Source organism: Sorghum bicolor, chromosome 4 (genome assembly GCF_000003195.3).
Source record: "Sorghum bicolor cultivar BTx623 chromosome 4, Sorghum_bicolor_NCBIv3, whole genome shotgun sequence".
Classification (NCBI taxonomy): domain Eukaryota; kingdom Viridiplantae; phylum Streptophyta; class Magnoliopsida; order Poales; family Poaceae; genus Sorghum; species Sorghum bicolor.
In genome coordinates this window covers 8,571,504-8,589,647 of record NC_012873.2, presented here as the reverse complement: position 1 = coordinate 8,589,647, position 18,144 = coordinate 8,571,504, and the positions used below count along the sequence as shown (strand labels likewise).

The 18,144-nt window shown below is 40.6% G+C and overlaps 1 protein-coding gene across 1 annotated transcript; it reads right to left on the bottom strand.

The window, feature by feature from the left end:
• On the bottom strand, positions 4,714-9,050 carry LOC8073786 (pollen-specific protein SF21). Its single transcript, XM_002451758.2, has 11 exons — positions 8,747-9,050; positions 6,689-6,788; positions 6,498-6,595; positions 6,298-6,386; positions 6,145-6,205; positions 5,979-6,065; positions 5,816-5,893; positions 5,675-5,731; positions 5,532-5,587; positions 5,293-5,428; positions 4,714-5,212 (listed from the first exon to the last, which is right to left on the bottom strand). The coding sequence occupies exons 1-11, from the start codon at positions 8,807-8,809 to the stop codon at positions 4,991-4,993; spliced, it is 1,047 nt and encodes a 348-aa protein (XP_002451803.1). The 5' UTR covers positions 8,810-9,050; the 3' UTR covers positions 4,714-4,990.

Below are 18,144 nucleotides of genomic sequence, written 5' to 3'. Positions count from 1 at the left end.
TGCGCCCTCGGGACGGACGCCACACCCGCGCGTTAGCTCGTTGTTGTCCCGTCCGGCTACGCTCCCTCCCTCCTTCCCTTCACAGAGACGAGGATGACCTTGATGGCTCTGACGAGGCATGTCGGTCCTTCTCTGATTTTGAGCCATCTCCTACTCCTTCTCTGAATCTGAGCGTTCCTCCTTTTTTTCCTCTAGATCTAAAGGATACGGTGGTGGCTAGAGTTCTAGTGAGCTCTATGGTCCTATTCCCTCCTTCCTGCAGCGAGCTCAAAGGTGATGAGCTTGGGGCTGTTTGTATGTTTTTTTGTTGCTCGTGTTGCAATGGGTTTTTTAGAATATTGCAATAGATGATTTTGGAATGTTGCAATGGGAGTTCGGGGTCATTGCAACAGATATTTGTACAATATTGCAGTACTACTATTTGAGATGTTGGAGTATATATTTGTTTATGTTGCAGTACATATTTTTCCAATGTTGTAGTATATGTTTTTTCGATGTTGCACTACACATTTTTGTGATGTTGCAGTACATAATTTTTGATATTACAATAAAAAAATTTTGTTGTTGCAGTACATGTTTTTCGATGTTCTACTATATATTTTTGTGATGTTGCAGTACATAATTTTTGATATTGCAGTATAAAAATGTTATTGTTGCAGTATATGTTTTTCGATGTTCTAGTATATATTTTTGTGATGTTGCAGTATATAATTTTTGATGTTGCAGTACATAATTTTCGTTGTTGTAGTACATGTTTTTTTATGTTGCACTATATATTTTTGCGGTGTTGTAGTATTTATATTCCGATGTTGCACTAAATAGTTTTTCCATATGTTTGTAATATTCTAAGTGTTTCATCTGGTTTAGACGTATGTTTCAGCAAATACTTCATATTACAAGTGTGAGTAGTAGTACAAAGTGGGCATAGGTCCCTGCAGGCATAGAGGCGTAGGAAGTGGAGTGGACACGCGCGGTAACAGGAGCATGCATATTTTAGCAGCTAGCGAGACCGGCCCGTGGGCACGGCAACAACAGGAGCAGCAATGCACGGGCAAGTGTGGCAGCAACAGCGTGCGAGCAGATGCGGTAGCAACTCGGCTAGGCACAGCAACGCGTGACCAGGCGGGCAGAAGCTGTATACAACCGTGATCAGATGCGGGCAGAGTCTGGCAGTCCACTGCCCACGAACATAATGTAAAAAAACCAATAACAGAAGTTATAGGAAACCAGCTACTAACAAATTTAGTAATCAGATGCGGGCAGACAATAGGCGCCGGCGTCCGGACGCGTCTCACGCGCCGGATGTCCGGCGCGAGCAAAGCCGTTTTTTTTTGTTCTCATCACAACTCATTGTGCGTGGCAGTTTTAGTAGGGCTATATATATTTTGCCATGACCCTATACTACTATACTAATCGGTTATCGCTCAGTTTTTTTTCCAAGGTTCAAATACTAGTTGTGAGTTGTGACACTGAAGATTGATTTTAAATGGCTTGACCATCATGAAAATTGATCATATCACTACCATAAAACACAACAACGATAAAGCCAGCACATTCGTTTCTATGAACACACAAATCTTATCTCTATGAGTATCATTAGCACTATCACTACGCACGTCTTGTTATCGACACATCGTTTTGCCAAGAAATTGGAATTCGGGTGAGTAGGTTCCACCACAATGAACCTAACTAACTAAGTTAGGTTCAATTCGCTTCTACTTCTAAGTTCTAATAACTAATGCAGTCAAATTAATGTTTGCAGGAGATTGAAGAGTGTTCTGGTGTATTACTTCCATGGACACATCTGCAATCAGGTGACCGCTACTCTCTGATTGATTAGTCTAATAGAAATTTGACTTCATAGAAAGGACACAAGCTATGAGATACCTATAACATTGTTGTCATGTGTCTAATACTAAGATAATCTCGTTTAATAAGATTGAATAGGAAATATATTTCTAGTAGAAAGGTCTGATATTGTTTAATTAAAGGATAAATACAGTGACAGCTTTTGCAAATAAATAATGCCGATTAAGGTGTGTTTCATGATCTCCTGGGTAGTCAACCAACTAACCAACATTATTGGCTCAGGTAACTTGTGCAGGCACCAGACGCTTGATTTCACTGGCCTGGCAAAGGATCCACTTGCCTGGCACAGGCAGCTAACCAGAGGACATGAACCAAAGATGGCGCATCTAGGATACAGGCAGCAGAGAGGCTCGGCAAAATTGCTTCAGGCTCCCAACCAAACAAGTTCTACATGCAAGGGGCTGTGCAATTTGGTTTTGATTTAGAATGACCATGCTTATTAACATATTCCTCAAGCATCTATGTATATGTCCCAACTCATGAACACATCAACACAAGGAGTTCAATGGCCATGTGAGAAAAGCCTTAATTTTCTGACAGTAAGTTTTGTATTGATTGAGATTTTGTGTTCAAAACCTATGTATGTTATAACCATTTTTTTATATAATGTGCCCACACTCCTGGACGCTATTGCATGGACGACAATCCTTTAGCTGTGTGCTTTTATGCGTGCTTGAGCTATGATATGTGAAGGGACCGTGACGTCTAAGGGCAGAGTAAATTAGGCAACTTAAAACCAGTGGTCTCTAACCTACTTATCAAAACATATGCAAGATATTATCTAAATGTGCACTAAGGTCTTGTTGAGTGTTAGCTATCTTTAATGTAGAGTCAAATGGCGTTGACGTGCCTCCAGTTCTGAAATCCACGTAGATGTTGTCAGAAAACTTGCAGACTCAATGGCGACATTTGCTCTGCCCTCGGCATTTGATAATTAGAAGAACTCCTTCGAGCTATACATAAATGGTTAAAAATTGTATTTTGTTTAAAAAAAATCAAGAGGAGGTTAAAAACCAAGTGAGCCTTCAGACTTCAGGGCAGTGCAATGTAGTGCTACACTCTTTTGTCTATTCAGTGTATAGTGCAAATGTACAATGATTCATATAGCTTGTGCAACGTGCAATATGGCGTCTGACTGTGTTGCCATCCATTGCTGAATGCTGCCTAGCTACAACTAGAAGCACTAGGGCGTATCTACTTCCTTGGAGCAACAAATGTTCTTTCTAGTGAAATGATCATAGTTAGGCTTTGTGATAGAGTTTCTGTCTCAGTTTGTATTTGCAGCTAGCTAACTTTCGGTGATATGTGAAATACGCTCGTCTGGAAATATACATTCGGTGTTAGCGCAGTCTTATATAAGTGTTGTGTATATGAAGCTACATAGTATTCTCTTCGTCTAAAAAAAAACCCGTTGTTTTAGGTGAATCTACCTAAAACAATAATCTTTTTAGGACGAAGGGAGTAAGTGTTTTCTAGAAAAAGAATGGCCGACTGTACCAACATAGTACTTTTTTTTCATCGAAAAACAACCAACATGGCACTAGACAGCAAGCACTTGGAAGAAAAAAATCATGGTGTCACAGACGTGGCAGCACGATGCACGAGCAACAGACCACCTTTCTGAAGAAACAACCAAAAATGCATGAGGCTGCGCCTGCACCTAGTAGCTAGGGTTGGGTGAAGAATGCATGGGCTGCTGGTGGGCTTCACAGAAAGAGGTTGAGCAGAGCTGATATGTGACAGTGACAATGACGGTGACACCACCCTGGGCTCGGCTGGAGCGATGAGGGACAGAAACCGGCAACAGAAACGATTCGTCACGCGTGCATTTCCTTCCGGTGGTTACAACAGCACTGTCATCTAGTAGTAAGGACCTCTAGCTGTAGAAGATATACATCGTGAGCATCGAGTCAGCCATCGTCGTCTCTTGTGAATTCTGATGGCGTCGCCTCTGGTCCAGAACAATGTAGACTGTAGTGTAGTGCCATCTGGACTGCACTCCTGGAGGCATGCATGGTGACAAAGCCCACACTGTCAGATACACCATGTTTTGAATCATTCAGAAACAACATGTTGAGAGAATATGTAGTATAGTGTAGTGTCATCTGGACTCCTAGAGGCATGCATGGTAACAAAGCCCACACTGTCAGATACACCATGTTTTGAATCACTCAGATACACCTTGTTGAGAGAATTTGTTGCAGCCACTCAGCCAAACCTTATACCAGGGCAGCCAGAACAATGTAGTGTAGTGTAGTGCCATGTGGACTCCTGGAGGCATGCATGGTGACAGAGCCCACACTGTCAGATACACTATGTTTTGAATCAGTCAGATGCACCATGTTGAGAGAATATGTTGCAGTCACTCAGCCAAACCTTGTACCAGCTGCATACGTATATGCTTACGACAGGGCACATCAAGACAGAATTGCAAACCGCACCTGCCTGTATCTAAATACCTTGTCCCAATCCTAAGCAATGCAAAGGAATCAAATCAAATCAACACCAAACAAATCGAACAAATACATACAGCTGGTCCCTCCTTGGATATATGCTTCTTTGGGGAACCATATCTAATCTTGACACCACATTCTTTATGGGAAAACAAAAACAATGAATGCAACCATGCCAACAATAATCTAAAAGCTTCAGCCGGAATAATGGCATAAGAGACTGCACACCCAATGAGGATTTAGGACCATGCCAACAATAATCTAAAAGCTTCAGCCAGAATAATGGCACAAGACACTGTACACCGAATGAGAATTTAGGAGTTCACAAGTCCAGCTCACAAGAACATTCCTCTTCCCTTCAAGGCAGGCAAAGCAGACAAGAGACAGCTAATGATTGGCAACACCTCACCTTCTGCTATTATTTCTTTCACTTTCCTTTGATAAACAATGTATACCAAATTTACAGGTTTCATCAGGCTACAAATCAAAGAATACAAGAACCCACCCACCCCAGCCGAGCTCACCAACCTAGCATTTTCCTATATGTACATGGCAGTATAACAGGTATCTTGACTTTATACCTCCAAAAAAATTAAGACAGACCTGCAAGTTAGCCTAACCTCTCACCATGTCAGCCCCTAAGCGCCCCATCCCATTACTCACTTCTGCTACACTTCAAGCCTGACTCGCGTTTTGATCGGCTTTAGCTTCACCCCCATGCTCTCAGGTGACAGGAGATCCGGCGATATACAGAATGGGCTCAGGGGGCTGCGCGGGCTGCAGTCCAGCTGGCTAGGCCTGTACAAGCCATATCCCATGAAGAAGTACTCCATTGGTATAAGCATTGCATGTGGTTGCTCCTCAGTTACGAGTGATCCACATGCTTGGACCTGCAATTTAGAGAACAAGTAATATTTAGATGCTGGAGAGTGTTGAGGTACAGGCAAACATGTAGATGATTGTTAGTTACCTCAACTAGAGCACAATATCTCTTGTCGAGCTTTGATGTCATGTGAACAGCCTCGGTGTGAAACTGAGAATTCTCACCGACAAAAATCAGGGTTCTACACTGAAGTTGCTTTAGCTGTTCAGTCAAGTCATATCTCCTGAAAATCAATTCAAAGCAATTAAGTATGGTAACTTCCCCTCAATTCGGTATCAAGTTTTTCAACTGCATAATCATCATAATATACAGGTGTGTGTACGTACTCATTCATTGTCTGAACAAAGCGCCATACATTCATGCTCTGCCGCTGATCTAGCAACTACAGGATGTAACAGAAGATGTTAACACTTAATAATATATTAAAATAAAATCAGAATTAATAAAGTGAAAGCACTGTGGTACTTACGCTTTTACAAGCCTGCACTATGTCTGATTCGGGTAATTCAGAGAATCCTCGCACTTCCTAAGGAGTATAAGATACCGTAATAAATTATTCAAGATCAACCAAAGAAATGCAAGCTGGATAAAACCAAAATAACTTATCTACCTTGCTGAAGTACCGCTGAAGTAGGCACTCCTTCACCAACCCACACATCCCATAGTAATACAGCAGATTGGATGTCACCTGAGAATATTACTGTGTTAATAGAGTCATCTGCTTTTGATAAATATGTAAATCAGAGGGTCAGAGTCATTCGCAGCAAAGCTACCTTACTGTATAACCACTCAGTCCAAGTGGGGCCTTTACATAGGGGTGAAACAAGGATAAGACCTAGTACCCGCTCCCTATACTTTGTCTGAAAAAAGAAGATAATTCAATAAAAAAATTTATGGAGGCAATAAATATTAACACACTAATTCTGAAGAAGCACATACCGCAAACAGAGTTAGAATGTAGGCACCTGCAGTGACACCAAAGCACATAACAGAGCCTAATCTGGAAGGAGCAAATTGAACCAGACAACATAAGATTACTCCAATCATTTGTTTTTTTTTCAGAATTATGAGATAATTTAATAAAGGATTTACCCAAAGAAATCGAGGACATCTGCAACCTGATCTGCCAAGTCATCAACAGAAGGTATAGGAGCATTTGGCGAAATTGGAGCAGCTCCTAACTGCATGGTTCTCAAATGAATGAAAAAAAAAAGCACTAGGGAGGCCATAGAACTACAAAAGCATAATAACATTATGGACAAACACATGTTTTATTTCTAATATAATATTACCTCATGTCCTGGGGGGCTAATATGGTAAATGCAAAAATTATGAAGCAGCAGTGAAGCAGCTTCAGGACAGAACAATAGTCCTTGGAAGCAGGACATATCTGACAGGTTATAACAAGGAGACGAGTGTTTATAAATTGCTGGAAAAAATTGCAGGGAGAACTGGTATACTTTAAATGAGTGGTAGTACTTACGGTTTAAAGCAATATCAGGATAAGTAACAAGGGCAGGCTTGTCATGGTCACCATACACTGCAACAGATACAGGTCCATGACTCGTTTGTATATGGTGTTCCTGAATAGATAAGAAGTAAAACATGTCAAAAAAAGGACAAAAAGCTAGTGAGAATTCCTAAAGAGAACTTCATCCAGCAGGAAGGTTGAAATTTCTCACATTGCAATTTACACAAGAAAATAAGAAACAACTATTGTTTAGAGTTCTAGGCATGCATCCGCTGATGCTGGCAGAAGACATTTCTACCAAATCATCTATTGTTTGAGGCTAGTAAATGTACCATATGTCAGTCTATTGAAGACGTGGTTGTACATTATACCATGACCAGCAGCGCATCAATCAAAGTAAAGATATTTAAATCCATATAATGCTTAACAGTTAGCCTGTCATACACTTTCTGTGTCCATAGTTCATACTACAACTAAGCTGTCAGTGGAAGCTGAGGTACAGCCCAGAAACACCATGCAAAGAGAAATGGTCCTTTAAACCCGGTCAAGAAAGAAATTAGGTGACTATTTCCAACACTTCTTTCAGGGGAGCAAACTTGGCAGTCCTCCACTGACGCTTCAACCTTGAAGGCAAGTATTTCTCCCAAATGACGCAAAGGTGATGACTTCATGATGGAAGGATCTCTGTTTTCCGTATATAATACTAAAAGGCTGACAAGATGCTAGCAAAAGAGGAGGAGAATATAATAGTTTCATTGTGATGATGAAAGTGGTGCTAAAGTGATGGTTCCACAACCATTGCCTTCTAGGCCAGCAAAGAGAAGTGGTACAGAACATAATTCGAACTACAGATGGTTCCTCCACCATAACACAAGCAACATAACTACACTTGTCAAGAAAAGAATATGCCAACACAAATTATAGTTGCTTTCTGTCACAGGGACAGCCGATCACCACATAAATATTGTACCGAGAAATTGTTTGACTGCCAGCTCACAAGCATAGAATTGGAAGTTAAAAGAAATTCGCATCGAAAGGGACTTGTAAACTACACTAAATTTTTTTCACCCCGTTTAATCAGGCACGAGTCCACAGTCAAAGAGGGACATCTGTCCAAACTGCATGAAGTCTTCCTACGGCAAACGAGTTTCAAGTAAACGTTTATATTAAAATTAACCAACAGAAAAACACAAATCAGACCCTCTTTTCTATTATATATTTATTAAAAGTGGCAAATTTCCAGGGCCAACGGCCGTTTGCCGAGTAAGGAATTCGTTCAGAAAGAAAGAAACCACTCCACCGAGAACCACCAAACGAGCCCAACCAAACAAATAAAGAACTAGACAGTTTAGGAAGCCCTGCTGAAACAAGAGGTACAAGAAAAGTGGTGGTTAGGACACCGAAGCAGCACGCAAGAGCGTCGCGCCAGAATCTTTAGCGCTAAAATCGTGTGATGAAGGGGCATAAGACGCACACAATACAAGCGATTGAGGAGCTGGATTACGTCAACTAACTAGGAAGCCAGGCTGGGCAAGAACAGGGGGGAGGATATTGAGTTATTGACATGGAAGGACGCCGGAGACGCGGCGGCGAGGAATCCGCCATGTCGCAGCTACTTTAAAGGAAGGCTGGCTGCTGCTGCTTCAGCAGCCGACGAAATGCAGCTTCACGAATCGCGGGTCGCAAGAGGCAAGGGCCATATAGTAGTATTAAAAAAAAGATGAATTCTATCCGGGCTTCGTAATCCGAGTGGATAAGGGGCGGGAATGGATATCCATGAGCAAGAACACAACAAACCGAAACAAGTTGCTGAACTGACCAAATGCCGCAATAGAATCGCAAAAGCAATGCAACCAGGAAATCCGATTACGACCAGGGGCGACAAAATTCAAGGGCACAATCCCTCCTCTGCCCCAAACCACCAGTAGATACCACCACCAAGCTAGCATCTTTTCACGCCCCGAGGGTCCGAGACCCAACGCCAGCAAGCCGCAGGAGAAAACAAAAAGAATTCCAGCCGAGAAACAAAGAATCGGGGAGGAGGAACAGGCAAGCCGTTGTACGACGGACCTTGCCACCGAAGGAGATGCGCTCGACGTCGACCGACACGACGGAGCCGCCGGAGTCCCCCATCTCGGGCGCCGCCCCCGCTCGGACGCCGCAGAGGAGAGATGGCTGGCCCGGCCTGCTTTGCTCAGGCCCGGCCGCTCCTCTTCCTTCCTCCTCCCTATAAATTGCCTCGTGCGCCCCTCCCTCCCCGGCTTCTTCGCCTGCGTTGCCGTCGCTTATAAACGACGGAAGGAGGGGGCAGGCGGGCGCACAGTTTCTCCCTCTCTCTCTCTCTCTCTCTCTCTCTCACCTCGGCGCCCCCCTTCTCTCTCCCTTTGGGGGCGGAGGACTTGCCTTTCGCTGTCCTATATTCGCTCCGCCATTCCTACACTTCCCTATTATTGCAGCGCAGCCCCCCGTTGTAGATTTGATTACTCGCTCCATTTGGCATGTTAACGGAAGGGTAAAACAGTCCACCGTATGACTGGCTAGTCCATGAGATTTCACAGGATTCCACTGTCCCGGCGAACAAAATTAGCTACTTGTTATTAGTAATAAAGAATGGTAAGTGCTTAATCCATGACAAAAAAAAAATGGACGAAGAACCCACCTACCGTTGCATATTATCAAGATCGCGTCAGCGTTAGGTTTCGAGCTTTCGAGGGGTTTCCATGGCTATCGGCTTAGAAGGGTGTTTCAGAGAGTCGGCTGGAATAACAGTACTAGTGGTCAAAGATGATTATAGAGCAATGGAAGAGACCGGTTGAGTAGTGCAGGTGGTAAGGACATCAGCCATGAAGGAGGAAGAGTCTAGGATTAGCGTGGTGGCGGAAGCGGTGATGCACCACCGGAGCCTAGGGAGTGGTGGAGGTGGTGAAGCTTGCGTCGAATATAAAGTAGAAGAGGCTAGGGTTTGGAGCAATTGTGGTCAAGGACGAAGACGAGAGGCAGTGGAGCTAGGCAATGTGGGAATATGGGGGGAGAAGAGAATGTGAGTGAAAGGAGGAAGAGGGGGAACTATGCGAGTTTGGGCCGCATGACCGGTGCATGCGGGTGATATTGCGATCCATGAAGAATATATTGTATTTTTTTGGTACTATTTTTTTAGAAAAAAATCTACTTTCAAACAAAAAAAATAAAACTAAGTGACACTTAGGGTCTCTTTTGGCAGGGCTTTTGGGGCTCCAACTTCAATACTATAACATCATTATAACCCAAGAAGCCAAAGGAGACCAAGTTTGTTGAAGTCGTACCAAACGACCCCTCAATTATTCTATATTCTTTTGGCAACCACCTCGGTATTACTGTGTTTTAGTACTCATATGTTTTCACCACTACAAAAATACTATGGTGAGGCATTGTGATGACTAAGCTTAAGTTTAGGGTCTAGAGTGACAAGGTGGAATGCTATAGTCGCAACAATATAAAGGCGATGACAATGGGATCAAAGGAACAACTTAGTACGACGATGGCAAGAGATGATGAGCTTGATGGAAGGAAGCCACAATAGATGGAGAACTAGATGGAGTGGGAATCTCTTTGCTTAAACCTCGTTGCTATGTGGTAAAAATGGCTAGAGGAAAGATTACTACTATGAAGTAGAAAATATGCTATATCAACTGAATTATACCAAATTCATGAGCATATGGACATATCGAAAATAAGACCTCAAGTTGTCAAATAGAATACAAACTGAGCTACATCCAGGTTGGGTTCAATGCTCCCAATGCGAAATCCTTGATTTGACGTGGGCGGTCGCATTTTCTTGAAATATAAGTTGAATTTTTTATAGTGCTTTTTAGAAAAAAAATACTAAAATGCAGTTTGGATCCACAAAGCTAATAATTAGCTGCTAATAGTTAGATCATTTAAATCTCAATAGGTCTAACTAATTATTAGCTAAATACCAACTAACAACGTATTTAGTGCAAACCACAACCTCTATGAAAACCGTGCAAACCACCGTAAAAAAGTGATATAAATTCACCAAAAAATCATACATATAGTTGATATGATGATACATAATATTATAAAATATCTTGTCCAAACTTAAATTTGTTTGTGAGATATAAAAATAAAAAATTTCTAACAAATCTTGTGGACAACTTCCTGGCTTGAAATTTGTTATTTTTATATATCACAAACAAAGTCGAGTTTAGACAAGATATTTTACAAGGTTGTGTATCATTACATCATCTACATATGTGATTTTTTGATGAATTTAGACGACTTGTTTACCGTGGTTTGCACGGGTTTACACAGAGATTGTAGTTTGCACTAGATATGTTTCCCTAACAACTATATCACTCGCTAGTTAGACAAAAAAAACTAGCTAATAACAATTGATAGTTACTTTGCAAAACATGCAGACACTTATACGACACATGTGCTTTCCCTCTAAACACAAACGTATGTGTACAGTTAGACACACTCGATCACCATCGAACCGTCCTTTATGGATAGAAGAATCACATGAAGTTTTCCATTAGTAGTATCCTGGCAACATCAATCAATTGTTATTGACTTTGAGGACTAATCACGCAAAGATTAGCGGGGAGACGAGATTTTGGAGGCTAAAACAAGCTACTACAAGCCCTATTAAGCGTCGCGTCGCGTCGCAATTCAGAAACAAGCCAGGGGGTCATTTGTAACTTTCCAACCAACATTTTTTCGCACAGATACGACCTCATCAGGTGTGCAAGTGCAGGCTGGAAGGAAGCACCGACGGTTGGCTCGTTTTCCGGCCTCGCCGTGACGCACCAGAGCTGGGGTGGATCCGGACCGTTGGCTTGGCGGCTCCGTTTCAACGGTCCAGATGGCGCCGCGTGTCCCTCCTCCTAGCTCGGAAGCAGCTTTTAGGTCCTGTTTAGATTGGAAATAAAAAAAAATTATGTGTATGTATCGGAAGGATGTCGAGAGGGGTTTTTAGAAACTAATAAAAAAACAAATTACATAGCTCATCAGGAAACTGCAAGACAAATCTATTAATCATAATTAATCTGTCATTAGCACATGTGGATTACTATAGCACTTAAGGCTAATCATGGAGTAACTAGACTTAAAAGATTCATCTCACGATTTTCAACTAAACTGTGTAATTAGTTTATTTTTTTTATCTAATTTAATATTTCATGCATGTGTCCAAAGATTGAATGGGATGGATAAAAAAATTTTGAGTGAAACTAAACGGTAACCAGTGACCGGTGGGACACTGGGTCAGCGGGCCCACATGTCACAGAGGACCGCGTGCGACAACGCGCGCATTTCCACGGCAGGAAGGCAGGCAGGCCCACCAGACGACCGTTGGCTTAGGTGTCGCTTCCGGACACGTGTCCGTGTACCATTCGCCGCTACACGCGTACGGCCCCACTCCTTGTGTCGGTAGGAAGCAGCGGCAGGGACATCTCCGGGCCTCACTTGTCTGTGGCACATAGCGTGGCCGGTCTGGGCCCAGGTCCCCCTCAGCAAGCTGCGGACTGCATTTAAGGCCTTAGGCGCCCTGTTTAGTTACTCATCCAAAAAATTTTCATCCATCCCATCGAATCTTTGGACACATACATAGAACATTAAATATAGATTAAAAAAAACTAATTACACAGTCTGGTTGAAAATCGCGAGACGAATTTTTTAAGTCTAGTTACTACATGATTAGTCTTAAGTGCTACAGTAACTCACATGTGCTAATGATAGATTAATTATACTTAATAGATTTGTCTTGCAGTTTCCTGACAAGCTATGTAATTTGTTTTTTTATTAGTTTCTAGAAACCCTTTCCAACATCTTTCCGACACATTCGATGTGACAGCCAAAAAATTTTCATCCTCAATCTAAACAGGGGCTTAGAGTGGAGATGAAAAATTTTTGGATGTCACATCAGATGTGGCGGAAGAATGTCGGAAGGGGTTTTTAGAAACTAATAAAAAAACAAATTACATAGCTCGTCTGGAAACTGCAACACAAATGTATTAAGCATAATTAATCTATCATTAGCACATGTGACTTACTGAAGCACTTAAGGCAAATCATGAATTAACTAGGCTTAAAAGATTCGTCTCGCGATTTTCAACCAAACTATGTAATTAGTTTATTTTTTATCTATATTTAATATTTCATGCATGTGTCCAAAGATTTGATAAGATGGATGAAAATTTTTTAGATGGGGAACTAAATAGGGCCTTATTTAGTTTTATCTCAATTTTTTTAAAAAAAATAATATTATTGGTCATATCAAATCTTGTGGCACATACATAAAACATTAAATATAGATAAAAAATAATAAATTACACAATTTATCTATAATTTGCAAGATAAATTTTTTGAGTTAGTTTATGATTAGACAATAATTATTAAACATAAACAAAAGTGCTATGATGTCTAGGTCTAAAAAGATTTTGGATCTAAACAAGGTCTAATTAGTTTATGATTGGACAATAATAGGTCTAAAAACTTGTTAAAGAACGCCCATTCTTATCTACATGTTCAAGTTCAAATAGATACATGGTTAATACATACTTGTAGGAGAATTTTATGAAACTAATTTGATGTTAAAGAACGCCCATGCAATTGAAATCCTACTATTGTTGTATTTTTATAAATTTGGTTAAAGTTAAAGAACGTTAACTTGAAACAAAAACTAAAGTACTCGATTTAAAGTGGAGGGAAAAGTAGGTAACTACTGGTCGAGGTCATGCCACCTTGGATAAGAAAATAGAGGATGTTTTTTTCAGTTGTTTGAGGGCAGTAATTTTAAATAATTTTAATGTGTTTTTTATACTTTTAAATTGTACTACTTAAAAAACACAAGTTCAATATTTTTTTTGTGTTGTTTGAAGGCAACAACTTTAAACAATTTTGTAGTACCTTAGGGTAAATAATAATAATAATAATAATAATAATAATAATAATAATAATAATAATAATAATAATAATAATAATAATAATAATAATAATAATAATAATAATAATAATAATAATAATAATAATAATAATACAAGTTTCATGCTGGTTAGGAAAAATATGTGCCGTGGAGAACGAATAATAAAAAAATAGAAGATATTTATAGAAGGAAAAAAAGGCAACGTAGTATACCAAATAGATAGGGATGGTAGAACTATCTTTTGCCTATTTTTTTTTAATAACGAGAAATATAAAGCTTAAATTGGTAGTAGCTGCGAACTCTACGTCTGTACCGCCGTCACTTTAATTTGTCAGCGAGCAGGACACGGCAATGGCCGAACGGCGCCTCGCCGTTCGCCTCGAAGGAGACGGTCGAGGGCGACGTACGCCGCCGCCGCCGCCAGGGACCTCCGGTCCGGACGAAGCGGGACATCTCCGTCGACGCGCACTGCCGTCTGCCGAGACGAGGCGACCGCTCCACTCACGTCCTAGCCACCGCCGCCGCCTCACGCTCTGGCCTCTCGGGTTGGGCAAGGACCTACCTCCTAGAACTTTTTTACTAATGACAATTTTCACAACAATACATGCAAAGCTTTCAAATAATACTCCTGAAAAAAAAAGTGAAATTCTAGCACAATATTGTGTTTGGATCCTACGCTACTTTAGACCACTTTAGCTCTAGAGACTCCAAACTGAAAACTCAAAGTGATTTCTAAAATTTAAACCATCTCACAAAATTATAGACCACACAAGTGAGCTAAAGTCATCTAAACGACCTGAGAATCTAACAGGCCCAAGTCAAAGGCCCTGTTTGGATACTCTAACTAAGTTAGAGGTTAGAATTATTCTCTAACTCATGACTAGCCCTCAACTAACTCTAACCAAAGAGGTGTTTGGATGTAAGAGTTAGATTGACAATAAATGTATGTTTCCATTCATTTGGCTCCTTCCTAGCTAGATTTGGTGTGGGCGGTTGTTGTGTGGCCTCCTCCCGCTCACAAATGACATTGCTCCACATAGTACCTTGCATGTCGTTTTGCCATTGCTAGCGGTGGACTATTTTGCCATTGCTCCATATGGTACCTTGTGGGCTGTTTTGCCATTGTTGGGAGGCGGCGACACGGTTGGGAGGCGGGCGACACGACTTCGAGGTGGCGGCGCGGTTGAGAGGCAGCGGAGAGGCGAGCTGGGAGACGGCAATGCTGGTAACCGGGCGGGGTCGTGGCTGGGAGGCATCGCGAGTAGGGATCCCGTGTGACACAGCCGATCTCTTTCCCTATGGGCTCCGCCTCAAATAGCCCCAAATAACCCAAATAAGCACCTCTTGGGGGGGATAGTTTTTTGGGGTGGGTTAGATGTAAATAACCTCAATCTAACCCTCATGTTTGGATACTTTAAGGCTATTTGAGTCCCAAATAGCTAAATCTAACTCTAACCCATGGATCCAAACATGGCCAAAGTATCTTAAGCTTAACTAACTATATATGAAAAAAACCATCAGTATTTATGATATAAAGTAAGTATTATCACATATATATTTTATACTAATATAATTATTTGACATCAAAACATTAATTATTTTACGTATAAGTTTGGTCAAACTTGTTAGACACTTTGAAAAATACACATTGAACTGCATTTTTTTCTGGACAAAGGTAGTACTATATTTTTTTTTACTTCTGCTACCGGTTGTAGATATATTAAAATTTTAAAAAACGATAAAAAAAATATGTTTTAGAAACTTCATCATTACTATCTAAAAATGTTTGTGTGCGATTTGTGTGAGTATCTTTCCTGCTTTGTTTGGAACGAGAGAACCTGTGCAAATTATGAGCATGTCTACATGTAAAAAAAAAATCAAGGGCGTGCGTGTGTGTATATACCTTGTGTTAGAAACAGAGTCTTATAGAAGAATCGGCTCTTTCAACTTTTGGGAGCTGTGGCTTGAAGGTTCTCACTTCCTTGTGACCAAATCAAAAGAAAAAAAGATAAGAAAAATCGTAGTGGTGTTGAGCAGCTCTTACTTGTTGAGTTTGGTGTACGGGGTGATTAGCCTAACGTACGTCATGCTTCCCTGGTAAACCACGAATGCCTTTTTAGGGCAAATCAGGGAGTTTTGGCTATATAATTTATTAATTTTCATGTGGACCGGTGTTTGGTTCTCACCCCTAAGGTTTAATTCTGTCGCATTGGATGTTTGAATACTAATTTAGAGTATTAAACAGACTAATTACCAAATTAATTACACAGATGAAAACCAATTTAAGAGATGAACATATTAAGCCTAATTAGTCTATAATTTGACAATATAGTGCGACAATAAACATATGCTAATGATGAATTAATTAGATTTCGTAGATTCGTCTCGTGAATTGGTCATAGCTTATGTAATTAGTTTTATTATTAGTATCTAAATATCCAATGTGACACCCGATATGACACCTTATGACACCTTCTAAACTGTAATCCTTGATCCAAATATCTCCTACATCTATATACATCCAAAGGCAGGCCTAGGGCCCCACGTCCAACAACCCTAGTCCTTAGCTAGGCGTATTTTGATATGAATCTAGTTGCATATTATTTTTTAAAAGTAAATTAAAATAAAGGAATAATTTGTGAAAATTAATTAAAAAATGGTTAACTAAAAGGAGTGTTTGATTAGGCTCCTCCACAGGAACTTGAACCGTCTTGGATCCAAAATGGCTCCGCGGCTCCTATGTTTTTTTCATTGAAAAAATGGTTCTTTTGTTAGAGCTCTATTAGGGAGCAGTTAGAGCTGGAGTTAGAAACAAGCCCTCCTAAACATAACGCTGAAATATAAATCATTTGTGAGCGGAAGGTATCTTTTCTAAAACTAACTAATGTCTTTCTGCAAATACACACACGTACGTCGACTCGGTTATTACCGTACGCTAATCATGAATAATGATGCATGCATTGTTCGATGTATGCATGGTGTGTGGCCGTCCTCTCCAATAGAAAAGGGCCGGGCAACATGGTCAGTGACGATATATGCACTACGGGAGAGGCAAAATTCCCCGAGTGTGGTGGGCTTTCCCGAGTGTCAAAAATTAGATACTCGGGAAAGCTATTCTTCCCCGAGTGTTGCACTCGGGGAAGAGAGGCTTCCCCGAGTGTCGTAGTGTACCTGACACTCGGGGAAGAGCGGCACTCGGGGAAGGCCCTCTTCCCCGAGCGTAACACTCGGGGAAGAACCGCGCCCAGGAAAGAAAAGTGTTACTTGACGGCCAAACCCACCGGCGCCGTTACAACTAAAAATGAAAAAAAATCTTCTCCGAGTGCCTTGCTTAACACTCAGGGAAGACGCTCTTTCCCGAGTGCCAAGACATGGCTCTCGGGGAAGAGACTGGCTTCCCCGAGTGCCGTGGGCTTGGCACTCGGGGAAGGGTCTCTTTCCCGAGAGCCAAGAAAGACACTCGGGGAAGAATTTTTATTTTTTTAGTTTTTTTGTCCTGTTTTTTTTCTTGAGGTCTTACCACATTATTTAAAACTTCTTGTTCAAATTTGGGAAAATTTTAACTTTTTTAAGTATATTTTATTAGTTTTTTTCGTTTTGTTGATTTCTTTTGCATACTTCAAATTTGAACTGCAGATGCATCAAATAATAGAATTTTTTTATTCCAAAAATTATATTCATGATATTTGGTATATGTTGAGACCGTATCGAGGAGCTCAAATAAAATGTCGAGCATCTTGTTGTCGTAACATGAGGAACAACATGTAGAAAAAGTGTTTTAAAATTATATAAAATTCGAATAAAGTCCGAAAATCACGAAACTTGTCTAGATGTCATGTTATCACATATAAGGGCTATGGTAAAAAATTGAGAAGGTTTCGAACAAGTTGCGATGTTGGATGCCTAAAACTCAGACATCTCCACATGTGATCACTTGTGATGAGATGCGGATATGTCTAGGTTTTGGGCATCGCACATCACAATTTGCTCGAAACTTTCTCAAATTTTTACCATAGTCTCGATATGTGATGACACGACATCTCGACAAGTTTTGTGATTTTCGGACTCCGTTTGGATTTTCTATCATTAAAAATTACTTTTCTAACAAGTTGGCGAGGTAATGTTTCATGAAGAACATGTTCAAAAATTGAAGTTTGTCTTTGCACACGCCCTCGAAACACACTCAAAAACATAAATATCATTTTTCCAAGCGCCAAAATTCAATATTTCATGTACCTGCAGTTCAAAATAACTTTTTCGAGAAAAATCTAAATCAACATAAAAAAAATAAAATATATAGCAAAAAGTCATAAAAAATTCTATATTCAAACATATTGTCTAAGATTGTGTATGGAACCAAAAAAAAATTTGGATTTACTTTTTATTTAAAAAATATAAAACAAATAAAAAATAATTAAAAAGGAATTCTTTACCGAGTGCATGCCTTCGGCACTCGGGGAAGACACACGCCCACACAGCCCTAATGCGCTGGCCAATCACGCGCACACACACACGCCACGCACACACACAGCCACAGACCACA

Bases quoted from the DNA above. Each gene is read 5' to 3' on its own strand.
- LOC8073786 (XM_002451758.2), bottom strand. From the start codon at position 8,809: ATGGGGGACTCCGGCGGCTCCGTCGTGTCGGTCGACGTCGAGCGCATC. The intron at 5,588-5,674 runs GTAAGTACCACA...TACATCCTGTAG, and splicing joins TAGTGCAGGCTTGTAAAAGC to TTGCTAGATCAGCGGCAGAG. The intron at 5,429-5,531 runs GTACGTACACAC...ATTGATTTTCAG, and splicing joins TTTGTTCAGACAATGAATGA to GAGATATGACTTGACTGAAC.